This window comes from Colletes gigas, unplaced genomic scaffold (genome assembly GCF_013123115.1).
Source record: "Colletes gigas isolate AHSC1104 unplaced genomic scaffold, ASM1312311v1 Colletes_gigas_Sc00008, whole genome shotgun sequence".
In the NCBI taxonomy this organism is placed as follows: domain Eukaryota; kingdom Metazoa; phylum Arthropoda; class Insecta; order Hymenoptera; family Colletidae; genus Colletes; species Colletes gigas.
The window spans coordinates 3,026,348-3,053,174 of NW_025106637.1; the positions used below are offsets into that span (position 1 = coordinate 3,026,348).

At 38.6% G+C, this 26,827-nt stretch overlaps 4 protein-coding genes across 9 annotated transcripts; 1 reads left to right on the plus strand and 3 right to left on the minus strand.

Moving 5' to 3' along the window:
- Positions 1-182: 182 nt before the first annotated feature.
- On the minus strand, positions 183-6,683 carry LOC122397052 (RAB11-binding protein RELCH homolog). The gene is made up of 16 exons (XM_043395881.1): positions 6,375-6,683; positions 5,904-6,104; positions 5,667-5,825; positions 5,249-5,595; positions 4,791-4,904; positions 4,464-4,708; positions 4,024-4,334; positions 3,438-3,724; positions 3,048-3,375; positions 2,812-2,965; positions 2,619-2,742; positions 2,270-2,540; positions 2,040-2,175; positions 1,722-1,921; positions 1,313-1,574; positions 183-1,235 (listed from the first exon to the last, which is right to left on the minus strand). The coding sequence occupies exons 1-16, from the start codon at positions 6,424-6,426 to the stop codon at positions 1,088-1,090; spliced, it is 3,339 nt and encodes a 1,112-aa protein (XP_043251816.1). The 5' UTR covers positions 6,427-6,683; the 3' UTR covers positions 183-1,087.
- Positions 6,684-7,800: 1,117 nt separating this feature from the next.
- LOC122397053 (cyclin-dependent kinase 14) lies at positions 7,801-14,740 on the minus strand. Of its 2 annotated transcripts, none has more exons than XM_043395883.1 (7): positions 14,201-14,740; positions 12,553-12,642; positions 11,874-12,024; positions 10,991-11,207; positions 10,347-10,732; positions 9,729-10,270; positions 7,801-9,652 (listed from the first exon to the last, which is right to left on the minus strand). In XM_043395883.1, the coding sequence occupies exons 1-7, from the start codon at positions 14,244-14,246 to the stop codon at positions 9,561-9,563; spliced, it is 1,524 nt and encodes a 507-aa protein (XP_043251818.1). In that variant the 5' UTR covers positions 14,247-14,740; the 3' UTR covers positions 7,801-9,560. The 2 variants fall into 2 exon arrangements, with proteins under 2 accessions (XP_043251818.1, XP_043251817.1); XM_043395882.1 differs by lacking the exon at positions 14,201-14,740 and adding an exon at positions 13,515-13,793 and having other exon boundaries at positions 10,991-11,187; positions 11,896-12,024.
- Positions 14,741-16,466: 1,726 nt separating this feature from the next.
- LOC122396715 (puromycin-sensitive aminopeptidase) lies at positions 16,467-21,555 on the plus strand. Of its 5 annotated transcripts, none has more exons than XM_043395340.1 (5): positions 16,467-16,714; positions 17,401-17,560; positions 17,755-18,002; positions 18,148-18,295; positions 18,610-21,555. In XM_043395340.1, exons 1-5 carry the CDS (start codon positions 16,671-16,673, stop codon positions 20,686-20,688), a joined length of 2,679 nt encoding a protein of 892 aa, XP_043251275.1. In that variant the 5' UTR covers positions 16,467-16,670; the 3' UTR covers positions 20,689-21,555. The 5 variants fall into 5 exon arrangements, with proteins under 5 accessions (XP_043251275.1, XP_043251277.1, XP_043251274.1 ...); XM_043395342.1 differs by lacking the exon at positions 18,148-18,295 and adding an exon at positions 18,348-18,498 and having other exon boundaries at positions 16,477-16,667; XM_043395339.1 differs by lacking the exon at positions 18,148-18,295 and adding an exon at positions 18,348-18,498 and having other exon boundaries at positions 16,696-16,714.
- Positions 21,556-23,344: 1,789 nt separating this feature from the next.
- On the minus strand, positions 23,345-25,953 carry LOC122396705 (DNA-binding protein inhibitor ID-2). The gene has a single exon (XM_043395324.1). The coding sequence runs from the start codon at positions 25,458-25,460 to the stop codon at positions 25,086-25,088; it is 375 nt and encodes a 124-aa protein (XP_043251259.1). The 5' UTR covers positions 25,461-25,953; the 3' UTR covers positions 23,345-25,085.
- Between the last annotated feature and the right edge of the window lie 874 nt (positions 25,954-26,827).

The window sequence follows — 26,827 nt, forward strand, 5'->3', positions numbered from 1 at the left end:
TAATCATTGTATATACGCATATATTAAATACATTATATACATGTATTGTATATCAATATATATGTATATACGGCAAATATATAATTGTATATATATATATATATATATATAGATACAATAAAATATTCTTACAAGATACAAACTATTCCGAATAAATTTGATTATTTCCATTTGTTTACAGCAAAAAAATAATAATAGCGATGCACGTACATACATTCAGATCGATTTAAGTACAAATATACATATGGTGAATAATAACAGATCTATGGTATCACATAAAATCATAGGTATGGTAAAACTAAAGACTATTTTCGTTTAAACGTAGGAAAAGTGTACAAAACTGAAATTGTCTCGATATTAACACTCGCTAATCACAATCAATTCGTTAAGTAATTAATTTGTCTATAAAATACTTCAATACAAATTAAAATACAGGAAATATTAATTATTTAAACTCATGTCGCATTATGGCAGGATACACTCCAAACTTTTCGTAAAAAAAAACAAAGTCAATATAATACATAAAATATCTACAGACCAGCAGTTTGAGATTTCTTTTAATAAATTCGCTATACCTTCTATAACATAAATAACAAGCTATAATATTTCACTTAATGTCATTTCTTTTTTTTTTTAAATAAGTAATTACACAAAGCGTATTAAAATTATTTCAGTATCAGTGTTATACTTACTTGTGCACGCGAAAGTCGAAATCAATATTTTATTTATTGATTCTTACGCCACATCCTTTAATTTCTAATACCCCCAAAAGAAAATTGAATTTCGTGAATCCTCTGATTTTAAATTGTATCTTGAAAGGCACATCATCCTATAGCGATGCTCATTACTAATCTTAAATTAAGTTTTGTTTTCAAACTTATATCTTAATTGTTAACGAATACTCACGTAATATTATATTCCGATTCGATATAAGTTTTGTGCATTACCTTGTACCGTTAAATTCATAAGTACAAAAATTGTCACATGCCAGAGTATTGAAGAGATAAAATTAAAAGAATTTTTTTTTATGAAATACAGCGAGAAACAATAGCCCACGAATGGAATTAAAAAAACAGAGTAATTTGTTTTATTTTTTTCGAAAAATGCTTGACATGCTTGGTGAATTTGTTTTCTGTTGAAATATCTTGCTCACTCTTTGTCTCATGTCTTCTACACCTTGTCCTACATTTACGGTGGCCATTGTTAACGAAAGGCCTGAACTCATCGATAACGACCTAATAGACGCCGGGAAACGATTCTTATAACATTTGTTTACAAAGTAAAGAACATAGAATGTTATTTATTTATGTACCTTTCCATTGGTTTTGAAAGATCCTGTCGAGATTCTGCTTCCCTTAAAAGTGACCGTACCGCTTCTTTTTGTTGAGGTAATTGTTGGCTAACTAATTGCTCGAGGTGTTTCAAGCCTGGCAATAAGACACTAGAAACACACTGATTACTGAGCGGACAATAAACCAAAACAGAATATGCTTCGACCAAAGCGCTGACAAGATCGGTTCTTCGACCTTGTTGCAATGCAGATGAAACGATTCCGGTTAATTGCGTAGCTATAACTGTAAAATAAAAAATTAGCATCTTCGATTCTATACAGTGTTTCAGAAATATTTTACTGTCTAGATTTAGCTCTTTAAATATTCACATGTGTTTCTGAAACACTTGTATAGCGGAAATTGGGAGTACCAAATTTAACGAGCTCTCACCGTCTTCGATGTAATTTTGAGGACAATTCGGAGCAATAAATGCTAACGTTGAGACCAACGGAAGTGATAAAGTTGGAGGTGCACCCTGAGATTCTTTAGCAATAGTTTCCAAAGTTAAACGCGCTTTGTCGCGCATCTCTCTTACTTTACACTCCGTTATCAAACGACCAAGCGAGGGAATTGCAGCGGATCGAACAGTTCTAAAAATATTGAATGATTACTATGTTAATTGCACTGGCTATATACGTCTTGATTCAATACCAGTCTTTAAAGTTATAGCAATTTTAAATAAATAGAGTATTTACAAATATATCTTACACGTCAGGGTCACTAACGAGTGTTATAATTGCTGGAACTACCTTAGTGCTTGCTAACCGATCGGAAACATGAGCTATTACGCAACCAAATAATGTTGCAGTTGCGCATCTTACAATAGGTCTTTGGTGCACTACCCCTATAGAAAAAGGGAAAATGATGTAACTTAACTACTAAACATTCAATAAAAAAAAAAAAAAGAAAAAACTATTAAAAATATCAGTAAGACTAACCATCCCATAAACCACTAAGGACGTACTCTTGCATATGCTCTTCGGCACACAACATAATTACTGCGATTTGTAAACTAGTAATACTGGTTCCGCTCATAGATAAAGCAACAAGGAACTCTTTTAAAGACTTAGAAACCTCTGTGCCATTTAACGTGGACAAGAGAATTAAATATGTCGGTATCAACGTCAAACACATATTTTTTTTATCCGCTGATAGTATCGTTAATTGTTGCTCGAGTTCGGCCACATCGGATGCAAATATCGGTTGTATCTAAATCGTAAAATATCAATGAATATAATTTTTGCAATCCACGTGATAGTTTCAATATTACTAAAATATTAAAATTACCCGCGTTTGCGTGATGTATCGCCCGAAACCCAAACATAAATAATGTATGTACGTTAAAAAAGCGTGTAAAATGGTTTCTTGTGCAATTTCTATGGACTTAACCATTTCCAAAATTTCTGTTATCCTGAAACATATTCAACTATCAGCATATGCGACGATACGAATTAGAAATTGATTTTTTAAAAGAACGTACAATGTGTTTGTGAACCACTCTAATTCTGGCCATACATCATTCTCCCATGTGTTTGCAAAAAATATGTTTAGAAGAGCTCCTACATCTACATCCCCGTCGTAAAATACTTTTGGATTGACGATATTAGAATGACACAGATTCAGGAATACATCGGCTGCATGATCAAATATGCACAGTTTAAAATGAATTCATAATCGTATAAAAATATTTTACTACAAAATTTATATCGCGCTTACGCAAATCTGATGACATTCCATGTTCGATGTACGCTCTGACTGTGTCGGTGTCCGCCACGCATACAACCATATGCGGGAGCAAATATTGCAATACTCCGATCGACGACACTGTTCTTCCTTCATCGATATGATCTTTATTGGGCGAGTGCTGTGAATGTCCAGACTTCAAATGATTCTTTACCTTTGATATAATACGCGGCAATAGATGCGTTTGCAATCTCTTTAACGATAATGCCCATTGTGCTAATATTGGTAAAAGTAAAGAAGACGCGACATCTACAACGATAGACGACGTATCGTGAAGTGCCGTTAATGCTAATTCCTCGCACTGTAAAAGTAATTATTATTAATATGTTATGTTTAAATATTACACGATTTTGTCTTATATACCTGAAAGTACTTATCAGGATCATCCATTAAAGCTATAAGCAATGCAAGACTTCTGACTACACATGCTCTGACTGTCGGATCTTTGTCTTCGAGTAACATTTGTTGTAGCATGGAGAGCATCAAAGAGTTTCTTATGCCAACCGACATATACGGAGCTAATACGGAACAACATTCGATTGCTAACAACCTCTTTTCAGGATATTTATGCTGACTTTGTTCCCAACATATAGTCAATATTTCTTCATCCTCTATCAACTCGTCTTCAAGTTTTGCCATTGTAACTAAACCTAATGGCAAAATATGTAAGTAAAATAATTGTTGTATATTATGTACAGCAATATACAGTAGTGCCCACGTAAGTGACCGCGGTTATCCCCACCAATTCTTAGAGACGGCTTCGGATCATCGAGCGTGTCGAGCGTAACTTGACGCCAGTCGTTATCTATACATTGTACGTATGGTTTCGGGCGCCAGCTATTATATATTTCTTATCTCCGTTGAATTCTGAGAAGTAACCATGCCCACATAAATGACCGTGGTCACTTAAATGGGCACCACTGTATCATTCATAATAATGTGCATTAACCAGTTAATATCAATTGTCTTTCATCCTCCTGTGGTCTCTTCTTAAGATTGAACAAAAGTTGTAGCAATTTTTCTCTTTCCGCAGACTCAGTATGAAGTCGAATCACGCTTAATATCAACGGTATTACTTCTTCGCGTTTATTTAGTATGACATTGGGCACGATACGAGGTAAGGTTTGTGCTAAGATCTGAACGAGAGTGTCGCGTGTGACTCCATTTTTAAAAATATCTTCCGTCGTGGAAGCTATAGAACTTGGGATATTGACTAAACAATGCGCGTTCACCTCCATCTTAAACTTCACCGGTAGATGTCTAGAAGTAAAATATTTAAAATTACTTTTATAAACATACACTGACCAACAAATAAAAATCTATTTTTTATTTTACAATATCCATTGAGTTTCTGAATATTGCAAAATAAAATTCGTGAATGTGCAGTACCTAGATGGTGCATTCGGTAGAGTAGATGATCCTTCTGTGACATCCACTCTAGGTAAATGAATTCTTGTCCATTCCTTGTCGCCGGGGTCAGTCTCACCAAGACTAACGACAACGGACACGCTATCGTCTTCCTCCGGTTCTTGGGTCGTGGTAGACGTATCGCGAGGCGGCGTTTCTAGGAGTTCAAACTTATCGGGAGTGGTAGAACTCGAATTTATCGTTTGTATCGTTCCACTACTACCTTGCTATAAAAAGAATTATGTTTCACTTACTATATACGTACACACTATACCAATATACATACATATATACATGTGCTATTTATACCTTAACTTGATTTTGCGATAGATTTTCATTTGTTGCGGCAATAATTTGTTGCAAGTTCACCTTCTCTTGCTCCAACAAGACTATTTGTTGTTTCAGATCTTCAATTTCTTTTACCTACAAATAATGCACTTCCTAAATAAGTACAATATAACAAGTACAGTGATGCCTTAGAAATTGATCAAGATTTTCCCTTGAAAATTGATTGCTTGCTATCCCTACTGGTTCTTGGAACTTTATCCAAGGCATTACTGTTTGATGCAATATTTTTAGGGGTGTGCAATAGCTCGAAATTCGGACTGAGACTGTCAGGAACACGATGGATTTAGGCAGAGCCCGATATATCACCGTCAATCGATCTGATTCGAGATGATTCAACACAATTCGATTCGAGATATATCGGGTCCCAAATAAACCCAAATTTCGGGCTACCTGTACACTCTTAAATGATTTCAACAAACCATTTGTTTGATCTCATCCTTTTCTGCCTCTGACTGTACTATACAGAAATCCGTCTGCACGCTAACGCTCGTAGAAGGCGATTTGTCATATCCATTAGCCCTCATGTATTCCCTATACATTTGCAATAACTCTGCAGGCTTTGGAATATTCAATCCCACGTCTTGCCAATCTTCAAAATCTTGATTGTCATTTTCGTCGCTGAACGTGATCGACGTTAATTTGTAAGAATGAGCTAATAAATATTCATTAACAAGGAAGTTTAGAGCTCTTTGTTCGTGAGGCTTTATGGGTAGATCATTAGCTAAGTGTTTATCCGAACATTTATCAGGTTTAACTCCCTCAAATTCTAAAACATTATGCCAAATTTAAATATTGTAATTTTAAATATAAAATATTAATGGTTAGAAAAAGAGAAACCTGTTACTACTGTAAGATTTGCACGAAGAGCAGAGATATTTTCTCTGGCCTTTCTCAATTCAAATTCCAAAATTGCTACTCTTTCATCCATGCCTGCACCATCTTCTGAATACCTTGTCATGTCAAGTGAATCTAAAGTAGCCTGACTGGAGGATCTAGCTGATATATTAATAATAATTATAAATTAAAATCACAAATTTTTATAAAAAAAAAATTATTAACAAATAATGTACGTACGCATAGAAGTGTACGGTTCTGGCTTAATGTTTTGACTTTCAAAATGACTTGGATTTGAGAAAAAATCCTTCAGAACAGGTAGCTCCTTTCCGGCTTCGCATAATTCCGCGTGCAATTCCAAAGCCGTCAATAAGAACTTTTCGTTTAAAAGCTTGGTAGCGATCTCTTCGTACGATATAGATGTTTTCGCGGCAATGTATCCTAAAAAAAAAGAAATACATAAACGTTCCACATTACAAGACCTCTGTGTAAAAAATATCACATTATCGATGATAATTAAAATGAAAATTTGCGTGCTCTAACTACCGATGACGTGTATATATTACGCGAACGATTACAAATGATAAAATTTGCATTCGTTGAATGTTCGTCGAATGTTCATTATTCCAGTTTCCATTGTAAACAATATACGTTACGTTCCCTCGATGAACGTAATTGTTAAAAAAAAAAAAAAAAAAAAATGATTATTACCTTTGCTGTCTGTTGACAGAGGATCTCTAACCTCCTGTATAGCACCAGCCATAGCTTTCACTTTACTCGAACGTTAACCGAAAATGACATGTCTATCTAGGTTGATGAGTAAAATAGTGACCCGCTCAAGTGCATGCCATGCTTTCATTAATTTAATTAAGTATATTAATAGAAATCACTTGGCTCGACACGACACAGCACATCATTTACGATGACAACAAAGCCATGTTATCCTCCGTTGTCAGTAGTAGGGCAGCGCCTTTCAACTGCATTCAGGCAGTGTTACCAGATCGGGCACTGGGTGCACCGGGAACTAATTCCATTTTCGCACACTATGCAAGATCACGTGTACCCTACGTAAGCTCGAGAGCAGAGCCGAGAAAGAGAGCAACTGTAACGTTTGTCTCTTTCTCGATTCACCGAAATTGTCCAAAGCGAGCGGTGACATTTCGGTGAATGACAACTTCGGGGGAGCGGAGAAAGAAGGCGAACGTGGCCATTTTTTCCCGCCCTCGAACAGTTGAAATCCGACCAAGGACATACGATTTCGAATCTCGATTGTCCGGGCATTTGTACTTTCTGACCTATGAACTTCTTATGAATTTATATTCCCCATCGTGGGGGAGCTTTTCGGGGGGGTCAAACTCGAAGGTCGCAAGTTACGAGCTCCCAAGACCCCCCCCCTCCGTTCCTCTTACGATTTCGATTATTTCAGTCAGGGTTACGACTAAAAAAGCATCTAAGATTTTCACCCAATTTCGGTCAGAAATTTCCTCACCTTTAATTACGATTAGTAATTATTGCTATTGTTATTGTTTCACGATTCCTTGATTGAACTTACATACTTTCGATTTCTCTATGCGGTTATAACTTTCTATAAATTTATAACAGCTTCGTAAATATTTATCGATTCACGTAAAACATTTAAACTTATAAATTTCACATTTTTATAAAAAAATTGTGAAAATTTGTACAGTTATCAATTTTATGTTTGTAATAAATTTAGAGAAAGGTTGTAAAGATTTATAAATTTATGAATTTTATAAGTTTATAGCATGTATAGGAGGGAGTTGGAAAAAATGAGTAAATTCATCGATTGGTTGTAACAAATGTAGGAGAAATTTGTAAAAACGTTTAAATTTATAAATTGTATACTTATAACAAAAGTAGAAGTAATTTAACTGACAATCGTCGATGGCGATTTACGATGATCCATTACAATCGTAATCGTCCATCGTTAGTTTGATTAAATTTTGCCCAACATTGTTACATATACATTATTTGTACCATAAAACTCAAAAATAACTTTTTTTTTTTCTCTGAAATGTTTACATTAAAAATATTGTATTGGGGTATTAGAAGAATCTTATCTGTATATTGCATCGACGAACATATAAGGTGTGAGTTTTTAAACATACACAAGTACTTCAAAAACATAGTTCTTTATCTTTCTCAGTACAAGTTTGAAGCAATTTGAATATCAATAATTTCTTAGAAAAATTACAAATAAAATATAATTATAAGGAAATAAACGTGTATAAAATCAATACTTAAGCAGAGTAAGTATTACAAATACAAGTGGTTTTTGTATTATGTTACGTTTAAAAACCTAAACAATTCTGTAGCTTTGTTGCACATGGAAAACCTAACGAAGATCAGGGTCTAGTGTGTACCGAACTACACTTTAATTTATTATAAAGTCACATTTATTAGTCTCAGCTCAGCTATATCAGCGTCATCAATAATACGAACCTGTTGTTCTATGTACAATCTACCTTCTGCGCGTCTTTTCTCAAATAATAATTTTTAATAAGTAATAATAGCAGTAATAACATGTCAAATTTTTTCGAAATATTTTTCATTTTTTTTTTTTTTTTGCTTTCGCCTCGTTGATATTTTTATAAGTGTGTTGAAAAATCGGTATAAATGTATCTATTAAAGGAGTAATATTACCGTAGTAATCGTAGCTTAGACAAAACTCGGAAGGACTGTAACACCATTTTACCTTATCCTATATTACTATTGCAACATTATTAAAGTTGGTTCATTTAGATACGTGGTTTCATAAAAATCATACGAAAACCAAAAATTCGCCAAACGATCATTTCTAAATAACTAATACAAAATCATTTAACATTTTTTCCCTCCTACAATTCGTTCAAGCACCATTGGCTGTTTTATAGTATACGAGCGATTGAACAAATTGGATCCGATTAAGTCTAAAATTATTACTTCGTTCCTGACTTACTATCATCGATAGATGCTACTTTGTAATGTCGATATAAACTTCAATCGACGCTAGTATGCTAATATTAATTCTTACAACTAGATCACTACCGTCGATACTATCAGCGATAAGTTTCTCGATAAGTCCTGCCGTGTTTCGCGATGTTGGTAGCTACGACACTTGATCCATACTGATATCCTATTTTCTTAGTTTCCTATTTATTTCCTATCATCACGTTCATATAATTAACAACTAGTTTAATTCGAACAATGATTTTTCGTTATATACCAATATATTCAATTGTCTCAGCAACCAACGGTAGACTCAAAAAACAGCATAAAATTTATATTAAGTATTACAGGTCTTCCAGAATTTTTCTAAGTTATAATTATTTCATTATATTTTCTCTAACCAGCAACCGCCAACTCCAAATTTGACTCAGGCTGGGATCGAGAGACGCAAGGCGGTATAGTACTTTTTTTTCTCTTTTTTTTTTCTTTTTTGATTGGTATCAATCTAAATCTAGTATTTGGACGAAGTGCGAGGATGGGTCGTGCGTGCTTTTGCTTTCTAAATAGAGCGTGCGAATCTCATAAAATCGTTTTTACTTCATTTAGCCACAGATAGCTTACTTTCGTATTTTCTTTGCCAGTAATAATTTATCTTCGTTAATTCATTTAATACGTGTAATAATCTTTGAAAATAAAGGTACACGAAAATAAGAACGAAAGGTCGTAATTATGTGTACGCGTGTGTTCGTGAGTGTTGTGTGAAACGATGATTGGAATTTGTGGAACAGCCCTGAGAAAGAGCGACCGACGCGCGTGGAAATGACGTTTAAGTGAGTCGGAGGCATGTCCGCCAGTGTGAACCTGAATTGTATGAAAATGAACATTTTCACTGAACATGTGAATTTGGGAATTACTTATTATTTACTTCTTTTATGTTCACTTTTAACCTCAAGTCTTAAGAGCTGTATGACGCGAATCTGCACACCCTTGCCTCGAATCTGTATATAAATGACAACCTTCAACACTAAATATCGATACTTCTGCAAAGAAACAAAAATCAATAAATACCAAATTTTAATCCCAATAAAATATACGTCTCGTTTAATTCAATCTCACCGTCAGGCAACTCATATAGTTTTCTAGGAAGAGTGTCAAAAAGAGAATGCCTTAATGCTTCTTCAGCCCCTATCCGTTGATCAGGATTTAGCTGTAGAAGTGACGTCGCCATACTCTCAAATGTAACATCGTAGAGTCTACCAAATGAAAAACCCAATTTTCGTGGAGGATAGAATCCCAGTCTATGCGGTTTGTATCCTGGCAGTTGTGTAACGCCAGGCCAAGTTTCTTCGGTAGGAGTACCCAATACTTTGAATATTCTATCAAGTTGGTCGTACGTACAGCGTACACCTGGGAATGTTGGTACACCGGTCAACATCTCCATAAATATGCAACCTACTCCCCACATGTCAAGCGAGGTAGAATACTCTGTGGAACCCAAAAGAACATCAGGCGGCCTATACCATAGGGTCACAACTTCGTGTGAGTACGTATGCGACGGCACCGATTTAGCTCTTGCTAAACCAAAATCTGCTAACTTCAGTTCTCCTATTTCACTGATTAATAAATTTTGGGGCTTCACATCTCTGTGCAGTACCCTCCTAAATAAGAGTATAGTAAAATTATTTACGCACAATATTGAAGTAAAAGTTTTTAAATTTATATATATGTTTTTACCTTCGATGACAATATGCTAATCCTCTTAACAGTTGGAATAAAAACAATTTAACAGTTTGTGTATCTAAACCCCTATTGCCACTTCCATACCTCTCCATATATTGAGACAAATCAGTATGAACGTATTCAAAAACAAAAGTAAGAGTCTCGCGCGTATGAATTATATCGTGCAAGGTTACAATATTGCTATGCTTCAATTCTTTAAGAAGGCTTGCCTCGCGAATGGCAGTAAATGGAACACCTTCTTCTTCTTGCAGTCTAATTTCTTTAAGTGCCACCACTTGATTTGTAAGGTGACTATAGCCTTTGAACACTGTGGCATATGACCCTTCTCCTAATTGTTCCAGTTTTACATAAGCTTCAGATTTACCAAAAGGAGAATCTCCCTGTAAATGGAAGTACAAATATGTTTAGACATTTTAATTTTCAACGAACATGGACAGAATAAATACAGTGATGCCTTGGAAACTAGCTGGTTCCTATCCCCATCAGTTCTAAGAACTGGCTTCTCGCTTGTTCCCGCGATCAAGTACATATTTTTATGGTTTTAATAAAACCCCCTTCAACTTTGCCCAGTTTCAATCCCCAACATCAGCTAATATCCAAGGCAATTACTATTACTGTAGATGCAAGCACAGCATTACCCCAAATGCTGAAAATCTTTTAGTTCTTCTAGGAGGTGGATCTGGCCCAAGGAAGACCTCTGACTTGGGTCGTGGTGGACGTCGAGGTCGCAAGATAACTCTTGCTTCTTCGCGTATATCCTCGTCAAGAAGTTTGGAATCACTAGAAACGGAAAGCTGCCGATGCACTCTCTCATGGTCGCCCACACCTGTCCATTCTATGACATCCAATTTCGTCCTTAAAACTTTCTTTAAAATAACAGCAATAGGAATCCACGTAGAATCATAATTTCTCAATGTTTTATTGATACATAACAATTTAATTTATATAATGCACCTTCATTGAACAATACAATATTATGTTACGATGATCAAATTGCATATCTGACTGCTGCTAACTATTAAAGCAACAAAATGATTGACATAATTATCACAGACTAATGGAAATACATTTTATGGCAGCCATTCATACAATTTGTTATCGCTGGCTAAAAAAAAAAAAAAAAAAATAGCTTTCTGATAAGTGTTTATGTGTACTACAAGTTGTTTACTTTGATAAATGAAACTATCTTCCATACTTATCTCAAAGTAAACTTTAACCTCTTGCGCTGGAATGACGTATTATGCACGTCGTTGATCATTTATTTTCAAAAGTGGGAATGACGCGCATGGCACATCTAGTGATTGTTGTTTGAAGGTAATATATCATGTAACCAACAAGTGAAATGTTACAAGCCTTGCATAGAGATACGTGCATTCGCTGTAATGTATATTGCAGTAGAAATAATTAAAAATACAAATAAACAATCGTTTCCGGCGCAAGAAATTAATAGAATCTTTCGAACATATGAAAGTACATTATTAAGATATTTGAGAACACTTGTTTTATTAATATGTTTCTCACGATTTATTAATTTTCCACTTACCGTAACGGCGATCCTTATCCGGAGGTATATTGCCGTTTGGTTCCAAACGGTCTAGGAACTCCTCAGAATAGCCATTATACGGCAGTTGACTCCTGTTTGCGACATCGTCAGCCTCTTCTTTTGATATTGCTAATGCAAATAAAATAGTACTGTTGATATACTGTCGTTAAATAAATAAATTCATTAATGGGAGAAAAATTTTAATGGGAGATTCTAGGGGCCAAAATAAGACGAAAATCAAGAATACCAATTTGTTGATCGAGGCTTCGTTAAAAAGTTATTAACGTTTCAAGTTCCGTCTGTGGAACGGCTATCATACGCGTCACGCGCACGCAGCTGTGCGCAGGTTGCCTCTCTACAGACGGAACTTTAAACGTTAATAACTCGTTAACGAAGCCTCAATCAACAAATTAGTATTCTTGATTTTCGTCTTATTTCAGTCTCTAGAATCTCCCATTAAAATTTTTCCCACGGGTGGCTGAACACTCCGCATGTTATGCAACGAAAACAGTCATAACTAGGTCAATTAATAGAATTACTCTGAAGTATGAAATACAAATTAGTATACACAGAATAATTGCTATTTCGTATAATCTTTAGGTTACTATGAAAGCCTAAAAATTGTTTCAAATTTTAAATATTTTCAATCATACTTACAAAGTCTCCCAAAACTGTGGCTAAGTCGTTTTTTCAGCTTTTGTACTCTGCTAAGAGCACCTCCTTTCTTCTCCCGCATTGTCACAGACCCTATGCATAATAAGCGCAATCTTTAGCAACTGTAAATCAAAACAAAGATACATAAATTCAAACATTCACATACTGTAATGTGTAGCCAAGAAACTCAGAATAATTTAAACATGATGGACTATTACATATATGATGACATCATGCAATAGGCAATGCCAGTGTACCATGATCTTATGATTAATGGTGGTAAAAAACTATGTAAGAAATGTCTTTGATCTGTCTTAAGATAAAATAAATTGCATGTAACATTATCAGTGAATACTACTAGAAAAAAAAAGCATGACAGTCTGTCTTATAGACAACATTCTTCTTTCTGTTAAATAAAAGGAAAATTATTTAGAGTGACAATGTATTTGTTAAAACAATGAACTGGTAATGTAAAAAGAAAAAAAAACATGTAATTGCTTGCACAAATGCAAATGACATTCTCCCTTACTTTATGTATTATAAGTGCCCATATGCTTAATTTGAAGAAGACAATAAAAACACTTGTTCATTTCATTGGCAAAATTATTCCATCATGGACACAATGCTACATGCAGTCAAATATTGGAAATAATGTGAATGCACTTTTAAAATACGCGCGACGTACGCATTCGTTAGTATGGCAGAATCTTTTGGAAACCTGTAGTCCGCATTTAAGTAGCAGGAACTGTATTCGTTTTCCGCATGATTATAAATTCCATTTATTAAAAAGCAACGAGCAATTAAGAGCTTGACAGGAACGCGAGTATACATATATTACCGTATATGTTTATACATGCGTATAATATTAAAAATGCATATACGCGTATATGTACACGTGTTGTTACCACGGGTCGATGAACTGACAAAGTTTAGTCATACGTGTCAAATAACGTTAGATAAATTACGTTGATAATTTCTAGAGTGGCTACTGACTCCACATCTCGTTTCACGGTGTTCCACATGCTTCCCCGTACACAAAAGCACTTTTCTCCATTCACGCATCTGTCGCGTTCCAGCGAGTGACGTTTTCGCGGCAACAAGGGGGGAAACACTAATAATCGCGCTCGAGGTGACGATGCACAACTTCAATGCAATCTCGCGGCTGATAAACTCGTCTACGCGGCCGAAGTTTAATAAAAAAGTTTCGTCAAGAATGTACACGATCCGTTTCTCTCTTCGAAATACATACTGTTCGAGCCCCCCACCCTTCTCGTTTGTAAACGACACACTCACCACGTCCCCCCTCTTTGCTGCACTCTCTTGGGCCTGTCACTTTGTCTCTCTTCGTCGGACCAACGTCCACCCCCACGATCACGGAACTTTTGACACTGTCCAACTTACTGGATCCGTGTTTTACACAGTTCACATGTGCAACGTGGGGGACCAAAAATCCACGAATAAATACACGTAGAGAGGGATAAGAAAAAAAAAAAAAAGAAAAGAAGACGGAACGCGATACAACGGAGGAGGACTCGATCTAAGGCTGCGGAAAAATGGAAAAGGTGGGGAGGGGAGAGGGGGGAGGGGGAGGTGGGGAAAGAGCCGAGAGAATTACTTCTGGTAGCCGGACCTCGCGCGGGCGTCAACTTACCCTCTTTGCTCTTCGAGGCGGTCGAGCCCTTGTCCTGACAGTACATGATTACTCATTCGTTCACACGCACGAAACACATCACATATGGGCGGTGACGCACTGTGTGTGTGTGTATGTATGTACGAGAAGCTACGTTCCGTGATGTTTCTCTCGGGGCAGGTCAGGTCCGGCAAGTACCACCTTCACCTTTGTCGTATCTCGTATATCGGTGGTAGCGTACGACACTTTCCTGATGAACTGATCGCCATGAAAAACACACCACCGTTTCTCCTGTTCTACGTTTAAGATCTTGCGCCGTGTGCTCTGGGCAATGGTACGCGCTACCGATATTCCCCCGGTTAAACTTTTGCAAAACGTTTACACGCCTAGGCTCTGACCCAAGGAACGTGAATAACCTCCGCGGCTAGGGTTCTTCTACTGCAACTTTCTGGATGTATGGCGGGTGCTCGCGCACACCACCACTACCTTGAACAACTCATCCGCGAGAACAAACTTCTCCCAAGAAGTTTTCTATTCCCAAAGTCCCACTGCCTCGCGCCACAGACAAAAGTCTGAAACTGGCCGATCCACATCGGTCGGGGTGTATGTGCTTTCTATAAAGGATGGTTACTCGAATGCATTTTCATGCACTTTCGATTACCGCCATCTCGTTTCCTGCGAAGCAACTACGGCCGCGTTCGGTTCGGTTCTCATGTGTTGTGTATGCGACTGCAAGCATGTACTATTTGAAGCCGTTTGATTTGTTCGCGTTTAATCGTTATGATCAGTGCCGTGGTTACGTATTTAAAATACGTCACCATTTGCAATTTGCTTTGCGGTAAATTCGCACAAAGTCGTATATAGCTCTGGTCACATCCGAGTGCAGTATTAGCCATGTTGAATAAGAAACAGTAAAACCCTAAGAGTCTGATTTTGCACTTGATAGAAAGAGTACGCAGCATTAGTGCGTCTTTGTCTATTCAATGCAAATCGGACTCTCGTAACTCTACTGGCTCTTGCTCAGTATGACTTCGGCCATTGGCTCGCAGGTACTAGAGTCGTCCATCGTCCGACTATAGGCACCTTTCAAAGGCGTAATTTAGATACAACTCTGATTAGATATACTGTATCAATTTTATTTAATATCTTGTATATACTATAGATAAAAGAATGACGGTTTACTTATTATTTTTAAGGAGTCAATAATGTATATAAGTTTAACGATGTGACTACGTTCTTTTTCGCCATAATGGACGCACGATTACATATTTTTGAGCGGTAGTGTATACTTATAGATGTCTGCATTTTTGTAAGAAAATTTGGCATGAAAGTTTTGCCAGTTAAAAATAGACCAGAAGCTTTTCACGTAGTGTTACATTTATTCCGCGTCATTTGACTTCGTTTACTTTATTTAGTAGAGTTTTTTATATTTTACATTTTTATTTATTTGTTTTGTATTGCTAACTTTACATTTGAATTTATACTGAAACGTAGAAACGTTTGTGAGAGCGTGGGCTTTTGCTGTCTTACCTCGATGAAATAACAGTTCGTGACGTCAAAGTGACGTCAGTACTGTTCTTGTAAGCGCTCAGAACACCGATGCGAACGGGGTAAACAATACTTATAAGCACCGGGAGCTAAACTAAATTCACTCTATATTTCGTCGCGTAATTTAATTTACAGCTTATACCGTTTGCTCAACATCTTTGTTGATATTTCATTTTACAACAGAACTAAAGCTATGAATGTGCAATAACGTTATACGATTATCAAATATCAATACATTTCCTGACTTTTACGTTTGGAATTTATATGTAATAAATTATTTGTTTTTTTTCAAATTGAATTGTTCTTGTTTTAATAACGTTGTAAAGAGTGATTGTAAACTGTTCGTTTGCGTTTCTTATGTGAAATTATAAATTGTTCTAATATCAGAATCAATTAGATTTCGTTTAGTGAGACTGGAACTCGGGTAAGCAAACACGTAACACCCAACGGGATCGAAACGTCAGAGAGCTGTGCCCCAAATACATAAAGATTCCAATAAACTCTATTAAGTTACAATTTATATATATTAACTATAGATCGATAATGACAAAATTAGTAAGAGAAAATACCTAAAGACAACAAATAAAAATACATTTATCAACCCACTATCGCCGGACCTTCGATACACTTTTGGTTTGAAACAACGAACCAATGGTATTATGTCATAATCGTGTAGTTTTGTTTCCCCGAATTTATCATCTCTCTGAACGAAGTATAGTTAATTAAAACTTTATTCAGTTTGCTCTTAGATGTGTCATCAAATATATTCATAACGTAGTAATCTTTCTATGTATTATATGGTTATAGATCAAAGTAGATTAGCAATTTATTGCAAGCTGTTTCCATTAAAACCAAGTTGTGCAACATATACTTCCGCTAACTTCACTTCAGTCTGTTACACGTGTACACACATGTGCATGCTTCTTTCGTAGATTTTAAAGTAATGTTTTATTTGAATAGTAAACGATTAAGCAACAAATTGATTGCGTGCGTTATAAAAATGTCGAATTGTATAAAATAAGATATAGATGTGACTAAAAAAAAAAGAGTGACGTTAATATGTAACAACGAATATTTTTCAACGTCAAAAGTTGTGGCTTTGCGAGTGTATAGTGACATTGGAACACATGATTCAATGTTTTTTAAGCAAAAATAGTTCCGTATTCATTCGCAATTCTTCATAACGAACATACACGTTGCGCATGCGTCTGGAATGCTTCCAAGCAGTGTTACCAGATCGCGCGCCGGAGGCACCAGGAATTTTCCTTTTCACTTTCGCACACTATGCCCGATTGGCGTGTACGTGAGCTCGTAGAATTTCGTAGAGCGGAGAAAGATAGGTTGACCCGCTCTCTTTCTCGATTTTCCGAAGTTATTTGAAGTAAGCACGGTCGCGCTTCGTACAGCTTCGAAGAGTTGAGAAAGAGGGCGAGTGTCAGCCCGTCTTTCTCGACTCGCCGAAATTCTACGAGCTCACGTACACGCGAATCGGTCCATAGTGTCGAAAGTGGAGCGGGAAATTTCTGGTGCCGTCGGTACGCGATTTGGTAACACTGCTTCCAGGCGTTCCAGGCGTTCTACGCATGTATTAGTGTATCAGTGTACACTTTCGCGTTGTGAGTCGGCAAAAAGGGAAGGCTGAAAACGACTATCAAGGTATTTCGGTGTTTAAGATTTTTCCGGATCGCGATCCAACATCGAGCGATGTCGAGCGCAGAAAAACAACCATTTCGCCGGCTGCCCACGGACGTTCTGCCTTATCATTATGATATTGTTTTGTCACCGAATCTAAAAACTTTCGTCTTCGATGGCACGGAGTATGTGCATATTGACGTAAGCTCAATCAGTCTAGATCACTCATTAAGACATTTATATATCTCACCGTACATAACTGATAAAAATTGAAACGCGATAAGAACTGTATGAGAAACATTTATATAATTTTTCTTTCCATAGTGCAATACTTTCTTGAATATTATGCCTTCTTAATTTTCATACTGTTGACAATGTTTTTTTAATATTTTCAGGTGAAAGAACCCACGGATACTATTGTTTTAAATTCACTGGATATCGATATTAAAAGCGTAGCTTTTAACTGCAAGGATGATAATAAGGTCATTCCAACGAAAAATGTTGAAATCTCTACACCGGAAGAAACAGCTACTTTGGTATTTGCTGAAAAGTTACCGACTGGCAAAAGTGGATGTCTGAAATTGGAATTTGTTGGAGAAATTAATGATAAAATGAAGGGCTTCTATAGAAGCAAATATGTTGGGTATAATAATTTATACAATATCATATCTGTTTAAGAGTTGCATATAAATGAAAGAAGTACAGCTGTTCATATTATGAAAAGATAGTATTTCATGATATCACTGTATAATATAATATATTCAACTATAGGTTTTAATATTTTGTAGGCAAGATAAATGGGGTGCTGTAACATTTTTATGTCCTACATCAGCACATAGATTATTTCCTTGTTGGGATGAACCATTATTTAAAGCTACTTTTACGATACACATTGAACTTCCTCGAGGCTCACCACTTATTGGCTTATCAAATATGGTGAGCATCGATGAACATTTTTGAAATAACATCTTTGTGTATGTGTTTTCAGGCCTGATGGAAGTGTTGAGTACGCAGCCGTAACTCAGTTTGAGCCGACAGATGCTAGACGTTGCTTCCCATGTTGGGATGAACCAGCACACAAAGCCACGTTTGATATTACCCTAAACGTGCCATTGGGTCTTACAGCACTTTCCAATATGGTAAGCAGCGCCTAGCACTTACTGTTCATTTTATTTGTTCTGTTTTTTAAATAGAAATTTGATAAAGTAGACTAGTTATGGAATTTTAGAAAAAATTATTATTTATTGCAGCCTATTAAAAGCACGGTAACAAACGAAACAACTGAGACTTTAACGTTTGAGACGACACCGATTATGTCGACGTATCTCGTAGCCGTGGTGATTGGTGAATTCGATTACATAGAAGACAAATCTAGCGACGGTGTACTAGTACGGGTTTACACGCCAAAGTCAAAGAAAGAACAGGGACAATTCGCATTAGAAACGGCTGTAAAGGTGTTACCATATTATAAAACGTATTTTGGGATCGCTTATCCACTTCCGAAAATTGATCTCATTGCGATTGCCGATTTCTCATCGGGAGCCATGGAAAATTGGGGTTTAGTTACGTATCGTGAGACTTGCCTTTTGGTGGATCCACAAAACACTTCTGCCCTTCGAAAGCAATGGATCGCTTTGGTCGTAGCGCACGAATTGGCGCATCAATGGTTTGGAAATCTTGTAACCATGGAATGGTGGACGCACTTGTGGTTAAACGAAGGTTACGCGTCGTTCGTAGAATTTTTATGCATTGCTCACCTGTTCCCCGAATACGACATTTGGACGCAATTTGTAACGGACACGTACATCGGAGCGTTAGAATTAGATGCTTTAAAGAACAGTCATCCGATCGAAGTACCGGTTGGTCATCCGTCAGAAATAGACGAAATTTTCGATGAGATTTCTTATAATAAAGGTGCATGCGTCATTCGAATGTTACATGCTTACATTGGCGACGATGATTTCCGCAAAGGTATGAATCTGTATCTAAAGAGGCACAGTTACGGTAATGCAACAACGAGAGATCTTTGGAACGCTTTGGAAATAGCCAGCAATAAGAATGTACGATCCGTGATGTCCACTTGGACCGAGCAACAAGGTTTCCCGGTTGTCAAAGTCCGACACAGTCAGGATGGCGATGACCGAGTTTTGTCTCTGTCCCAAGAAAGATTTTTGGCCGATGGTTCCGCGGATACCGGAAATAGCTTATGGATGATACCGATTAGCATTAGTACGTCAAAGAATCCAGAGGAATGTGTGCTTACAGACTTGTTGGATGAGAAAACAAAAGATTTTCGCGTCAAAGATGTTCCTGAGTCTAGTTGGGTGAAGATCAATCCTGGAACTATCGGTTTTTATAGGACTTATTACAGTCCAGAGGCACTGTCTCTGTTATTACCCGCGGTTAAAGATCGCGCGTTACCTCCTTTGGACAGACTGGGTCTGTTGGACGATTTGTTCGCCATGGTACAAGCTGGACGTGCGTCCACCGTAGAAGTACTTCAGCTCATGCAAGCGTTCCAAAAAGAAGACAATTTCACTGTATGGTCTAGTATAGATAATACCATAAGGAAAATCGGATTTCTCCTTTCTCATTTAGATTTCCAAAACTCCTTCAGAGTGTTTGGACGTAACTTAATGGGAGACATCACTAATAAATTAGGATGGGATCCAAAGCCCGACGAAAGCCATTGCGATACGCTTCTAAGGTCTCTGATATTAGGTCGTATGGCAGCCTTAAACGACACAAACACCATAGAAGAAGCGAAGAAACGATTCGACTTGCACGTGTCTCATGCTGCGCTTCTGGCTGCCGATTTACGTAGCCCTGTTTATCGGGCTGTGCTTTCCAACGGAAACTCCGATACTTATCAAACGATGTTGAAGCTTTATCGCGAGGCTGATTTGCACGAAGAAAAGGATAGAATACTGAGGGCCTTCGGTGCGATTAAAGATGAAACTCTGTTGGCGGAGGTTCTCGAGTTTGCCATGAGCGACGAAGTGAGAGCCCAGGACGCGGTATACGCAATCATGTCGGTATCAATGACGTACAAAGGTCGCATCATGGCGTGGGACTTCTTCAAGAGAAATTGGCAAACGCTTCGCGATCGTTACGGTGGTGGTTTCCTGATATCGAGATTGGTTAAGATCATTACCGAGAACTTTGTCACCGAAGAACAGGCCAAAGACGTCGAAGAATTCTTCAAAGATCATCCAACGCCAGGAACCGAAAGGACCGTTCAGCAGAGCGTCGAATCTATCAGATTGAACGTTGCATGGCTCGCTAGGGATAAAGACTCTATCAAGGAATATCTAACTACTCAGGTCTAGTAGTAGTTATAAATTTGTTTTATGCATCGAGTTTTCAACTCTAACGTATCGTCTGATACAACAGGAAATCGATGAGATGGCGTCGTGCCATTGTACGAGCGTATACATGAATAGCTTCGAGTCAATTTAAAAGAGGGAAGAATGGTTCTCTTTTGTGAAACACGACATCATAGGATTTGAGTTTACACGCAATGGTTGCTTTAACAGATACCTGATACATGTTATTTCGTTGTTTATTTCCGTTGGCAATTCTTTGGAATGCATAAAGATACCGTTTCACGGTGTCTGTGGTTACCTTTACCGATGGTATTATTAAAACACAGCATTAGATTTTTGGCATTTATATTTTTTTTGTGTCCAGTAGGCACGTGATTTTTCTTCCCGAATATGTAGTCAGATTCGAGAGCACTAGTATTTGTTACTCTTATATCGTGAGTAAAGTGAAAGAAGGGGGAAACAAGCGTGTAGCTGCAGTATACATTTATATCATATACCATAATCGAGAAGATTGAAATAAATACTTTTACGCTTGTGTATGAACGTGTATTTAAAATTCCTTATCACTACTTTACAATATTGTTATTTATACAGGGTGAAAATGGGTAACGTAATTTCATTTTTGAGAAAATTGCTTTTTAAGATATGTGGGGTTAAGTATGTGCCTAACTAATAACTAATGGATTTCTTCACTTTGGCAATTTCTATTGCCAAATTTCATGCATTAACGTATAAAAATCTTTTCGATTTCATCACTCGTTACGAGACATCTTGAATAGTAATTATAGAGGGCGTGCCACATACAATTCGACCATCTTAAACATCTCAGTTTTTACGATAGGAAAAACTGTTAAAGGAAAATTTGTTCGGAAGGGGTTTATATTATGACAGTAAATAAACAAATTTTTTAAGGTTACACTTTTTTACGATTTCCTGATCATCGAAATTCCTGAAAATGGTACATAGTTGTACCTTCGTAATAGTTGAGATCAAAATCCATCCAACGATGGATTATAGAAACCTCGTATATCGCGGCATAATCTTACCCACGTTGGGGAGACAAGCCTCGACGTAGTCGGGACAGTCGAGTAAAATGCCCCCATCGTGTTAACCATCGTTACGCGGTATAAGGCGATGGTTGCGGAGTACGAAAGCAGTTCTTATCCCCGATCGATCAGCCCTTTTAGCTTTTGCGTAGGAGGGTGTGCTGCTGTCACGCCGTGAGTCAGCCTCCACTTTCGTTATTAGTGTACATCCACCGACCAACCAGCGGTCGTTCAGCGTTCGCGTCGAGTAGTTCGCCACCCTCTGTCCCGTTCCCTCGCTTTCTCTCTTTCTCCCTCTCTCTCTCTCTTCGTCGCTCTTCGCTATGAATACGAAGCGAGCTCGAGTGGTCGAAAGGACGGAAAGCCGCGGGGACACAGTCAGTCGGATGGAATCAGTTCCCGTGGGTATCCCGTGAACCCAAGGTTCCCAGGAACGCGCACGCGACCCGGGACAGGGAACACGGATCAATACGAACTTTGCGAACTCCGACACGCTGCGACGATGCGTCGTTCGCCCGTACCTAGGCCCTCCTACGACGGAGACGAACCACCGCGCGGCTCCTCCCTCGCACGTGTGCGTGGATTATTACGTACACGTGTGCCCATTTAACCCCACCCTGAGATCGTGTCTCGTAGGGGGTGTATTCGCTTGGGACGCTCGCGGATTTATCGCTCTCAGCGATATAGGAAGCGGGGAAACGACCTAACAAGAAACTGCCGATGGGGATCGTTACGGGCGAGCTTGATCATAGAGCAGCAGTCCCTTTCGGAACCGTCTTCTCCCTCCCTCTCTCTTTGCATCCACCATTCTGCTTCGTCTAGTTTGCGAATATCCCGGTTTCATGGACAGAATTCGCGAACATGAGACGAGAAGAGTTATTCGTGAAACGATCATATCATTGTACGATGGTTTTTAACCTCTAAAACTCATATTGGACAGGTAATCAAGTTTTTGTTAAACAAATTGTAAAAAATGTTTTCGAGCTTATTTGTCATATCGTCACGCTAGTTTTACGTGTCTAAAGATGCTCTGGACATTTGTTAAGATTGTAGTGTGGAAAATGAACGATTTTGCGATACGTAAGTTCGAAGTGCCGGTCACTGGTGACCACCAAGGCAGTCAACGTGTTAGATAATCTATTTTCCGCAAGTAAAAAGTAGTCACACGAAGTGGAAAGTAATTTTGAAGAAACGAGCGTTGGAAACCTAGCTTGACGATTTGACGGAAAGTGAAAGTAAAAATGTAGTAAGTTGCACTTCCTTGCAAGTACGTTCTATTCGCGCAGAAAGGTGCAACGAACATTTTTAATTTATTTTTTGGGCGAAGAATCATTCTCCTTCTGATTTTCCAGTGATTAATTAGATAGCCGTATATAGATAACAGAAAAATTTCTTAATGAGCAAGAAAACGTTGACAAATAAGGTTATGTTTTTTTTAGGATACGATGTCTACTATAATAATTTGATCGTCAGTTTTGTTCAAACGAAGTAAAATCGAACACGAAGATCTTTTTATCGAAACATGGGTCCTTTTTATTGGAGATGACATTCGAACAATTTACGATACATATGATTTAGCAGATTCGCGACAGCTGTCAGCAAGTGGGAAATGCATGTCGGATGCAATCAGATAAGTCAGGAATCTTTAATTCTTTGTATACCATCGGGGTCCGTTGGACCCAATTTTACTTTTCTTTTTCGAGCAAGTTAAAATTTTTAATAATTCTGTTTCCACCCTCTTTTTATTACTGTCTCCTCAAATTATCCGCAAATCTATTTAAAAACATAAAAAAAGATAAAAATGATACTTGGGCCCAGATGGTAAATGACAATGTTCTCTTCCTGGTATACCGTTAATGTTAATCCCTACTTTTGTGTGTATTAATCGATAAATGATCGATTCATGAAAACGTTTAAGAATTTGTTTCGCATTATTTTCATTGCAGATAAGTCGCATTTAAAAAATGAGAATGCAGTCGCAGTATGCCTTTTACGAAAGTCAAAATTTGCCAGCCAGTGTAAAGGAATTTCGTGATATCATTCGTTTGTATAGTGTTCAGTAACGAATTTTTAGGGAGTCTGGATTTGGTTTCGATTTTCGAACAAAGAATTATGAACGCATTGGTAATTGTATGGACACAGTTTGCATTTATTTCGCGTGCGTGAGTGTGGCACGCCCGCGCGACAATATACTTACACTTTACAGCCTTTCAGTCTTCGCGAATATACAATAGTTACGGAGAGAGATCTCTAAATTATAATATGAAAAGCAATAACAATGATAATAATCATGTGATAATAATAATAATATTAATAATAATAATAATAATAATAATAATAATATAGTATCGACATTGCGATTAATGTAATGAATAATCATAATACAAATAATTCGTTTTATTATCTACAACAGGAGTTCAAATAATACAGGCTCTGGTCAACGCGACACGATAAACATTTCTCTTTCACGCGAAAACTAGGAAAGAAAAGAAGAGAAGATCCATTCAAGACCGGTTGGGCGGGGTGTGCGCTAGCTACTCTAACGCCACTAATTTGATTCCAGGTTATGCGTCGAGCAGCAGAGAAAACTGGTGAAAATGTTCCCGCGAATTGCACCGATTCACCCCCAACCGGTCGTGAGCGACCGATACTTCGAAGTGAACGAACAGAACGCGAGGAAGAGAGATCGAGCCAACTTCTCGCATTATGTACTCCAGCACAGAACACAGCGGTACCGAGGAGAAATCAACGCGAAAGAAGAAATGTAACGGAAGGGGGGAGGGGTAGGAGGAGGCCAGAGACGCGGATATCGCAGAGGATTACAAGGATTAAGGGTGATCGATAGGGGGTGGGGGGATCAAAAGGAACGACGGGCGTAGAAGTGAGTCGATTACGATGAGAGAGGTTGTGCGAGGAATGCGGCGAGTTTATGTACAAGTATTTACATCTTTCTTCGAAGAAAGAAGCTCGTTTGGCCGCGAAAGGCCTGCTTTACAATTCTTCTTCGTCTTTCCCCTTTTCTTCATTCCGTTTTCTTTTCAGGTGCCTCGGTGTCGGACACATCCCCGGCTACTCACTGGGTCTGAACACCTGAGAATCTATTCCCTTTCCGTTCCCTTGTCTCACAATGCATCCGACAAGAAGCTTGTCTACCGTCCCGGGGTCTTGGATCCTGAAGAGATGCCGAATGCAACCCGTCTCTGGAACGCTGAGAAGAATAGGTTCCCTCGATCGACTCCCCTGAAGAAGACTCGAACGGTCCCGAGCGACGTTGAAACCGTAGGTCAGCTCGTCAGCCCACGAGGATAAGCTCGAGCGACCTGGACCTTACTGGAGCTCGTCCGCCGACGCAGGTCACCGTTCCGTGACCAGTCCGGTCGTCGTGGTCGTCGGCGATGTCGTCGACACGGTCGTCGTCGCGTTCAACAGCGGCTGGAGGGGCTGTCGCGGCGTCGTCTTCGCGATGCTGGACTCGTGGTGGACGTTCGTCTCCTCGAGGGTGGTTTGGAGATCGCAGATGTACTCGATCACCCTCTGGATCACCTCGAGCTTGGACAGTTTCCGTTTCCTCGGCATGTCGGGGACCAAGGACCTCAGTTTGGTCAGGTAAGCGGCCACTTCCTCTGCCTCGAGATCGCGACGAGTACCGTTTATGCCCAGACTACTGTGCAGGACACCGCGGCTCGGCGGCACTCTGCCGCCCACGGGGCTCACCACCATCGCCTTCATGTCGTGCGCGTACAAATTCTTTCGCGGACGAACCGAATCGACGGTCAACCGCCGGATGAGAAGAAAAAGAACAGCGAAGAAATGTGGGTCGACTTTTTAATTCGATCACGCACACCTCGCCCGGTTATCTGACTGCTGGACGGCGGTGCACGTACACGCACCCCGTGTATTTATCGATCGAACCAAACCCACTAAAGCGAGCGCACGAGAGACGGACAGAGAGCTTCGTCCGATCGGACGTCCACCGTTTTCTATTTCGGCCGCTGCTCTGTCCACAGTGTTTTTTGTTGTTCTGTTACGTAGAATGCTCAGGCATAAACGTGTCACACACACACACAGTTTACGGTGGTTAGATTAACGCGACCTCGTTTCACACGCGGGAAACATCGTCGAATTTAATCGTTGATTTGCGCAGAGAAGTGCAAAGTGGGTTTTCGGGCGCGAGTGTGCCGGAGGAGGATGCAACACGGTCCCCGTAGCGTATGCGTCTCGCTCGGCGGATCGAAGTCAACTGGCCTCCGCCCCTCACCTGCACCTTTTTATAACCTTCCCCCACCCTGCGTCCTTCTACCCCCGCGACGCCTCCACTACTCGTACGGCGCAATCGTTGCCTGAATAGAATAGCGTTGGACTCGAATCGCTCGCGAAACGGATTGTTATCTGACCTATTTAATACGCGTAACTTTGGTAAATATTTATACACATGCACCTTTTTATTGAACCGCCGGCACGATGTTTACCGATCGATGAAAGTGGAATTACAGATTGCATTGTTTCCATGGTATTTGGACGATCAACGTTCGATCACGAATTAGTGCAATTTAATTGTTCTTGCAATGGCAACTAAGTAGCGAATTTTTGTAATTTTACCATCTCTAAAAATTCAGTACTATTTTAAAAAAAGTTCTATGTACACATGTTATATCTCACTTCCGTAGTATGAAGGGCAACACTTGGAGGCCATGTGCTTAAGATCGAAAAGACTATGTTCCTCGTGGAACCTCGTTTTCAATTTCGACGGTGTCCTTACGCTAATCGATGAGTCAAGAAGACCATCAATTAAGAACTACCGCTCGACCACCCTGAAACCTTGCCCGCTTTTCCTCGGGTAGTTTCTAGCCTTTAATTTCTCACTTGCATTTCCCTTTCTTTGGCCTGTCGTGAACGTACCTTGCCATGGTCCCTTTCTACGGTTCTGCTAAATAACCAACCACATCCAATTCTACCCATGTTACTCCAAAAGCTTGTTCGCCGATATCCAACAATTTTAGACCATTCTCTCAACAAATTTTTCTCAATTAAAGCAATCATTTGATACTTATGGTCGACGAAATGGTGACCCTTAGTCATTTGACTTGTTACTCGAA

Bases quoted from the DNA above. Each gene is read 5' to 3' on its own strand.
- LOC122397052 (XM_043395881.1), bottom strand. From the start codon at position 6,426: ATGGCTGGTGCTATACAGGAGGTTAGAGATCCTCTGTCAACAGACAGC. The intron at 5,826-5,903 runs GTACGTACATTA...TTAATATATCAG, and splicing joins AGAACCGTACACTTCTATGC to CTAGATCCTCCAGTCAGGCT. The intron at 5,596-5,666 runs GTTTCTCTTTTT...ATAATGTTTTAG, and splicing joins AAATCTTACAGTAGTAACAG to AATTTGAGGGAGTTAAACCT.
- LOC122397053 (XM_043395882.1), bottom strand. From the start codon at position 13,611: ATGCGTGAATGGAGAAAAGTGCTTTTGTGTACGGGGAAGCATGTGGAA. The intron at 11,188-11,895 runs GTAAGTGGAAAA...TGGATGTCATAG, and splicing joins GGATAAGGATCGCCGTTACG to AATGGACAGGTGTGGGCGAC. The intron at 10,271-10,346 runs GTAAAAACATAT...ACTCTTATTTAG, and splicing joins TTAGCATATTGTCATCGAAG to GAGGGTACTGCACAGAGATG.
- LOC122396715 (XM_043395340.1), top strand. From the start codon at position 16,671: ATGTTTTATTTGAATAGTAAACGATTAAGCAACAAATTGATTGC. The intron at 18,003-18,147 runs GTATAATAATTT...AATATTTTGTAG, and splicing joins TATAGAAGCAAATATGTTGG to GCAAGATAAATGGGGTGCTG. The intron at 18,296-18,609 runs GTGAGCATCGAT...TATTTATTGCAG, and splicing joins TTATTGGCTTATCAAATATG to CCTATTAAAAGCACGGTAAC.
- LOC122396705 (XM_043395324.1), bottom strand. From the start codon at position 25,460: ATGAAGGCGATGGTGGTGAGCCCCGTGGGCGGCAGAGTGCCGCCGAGC.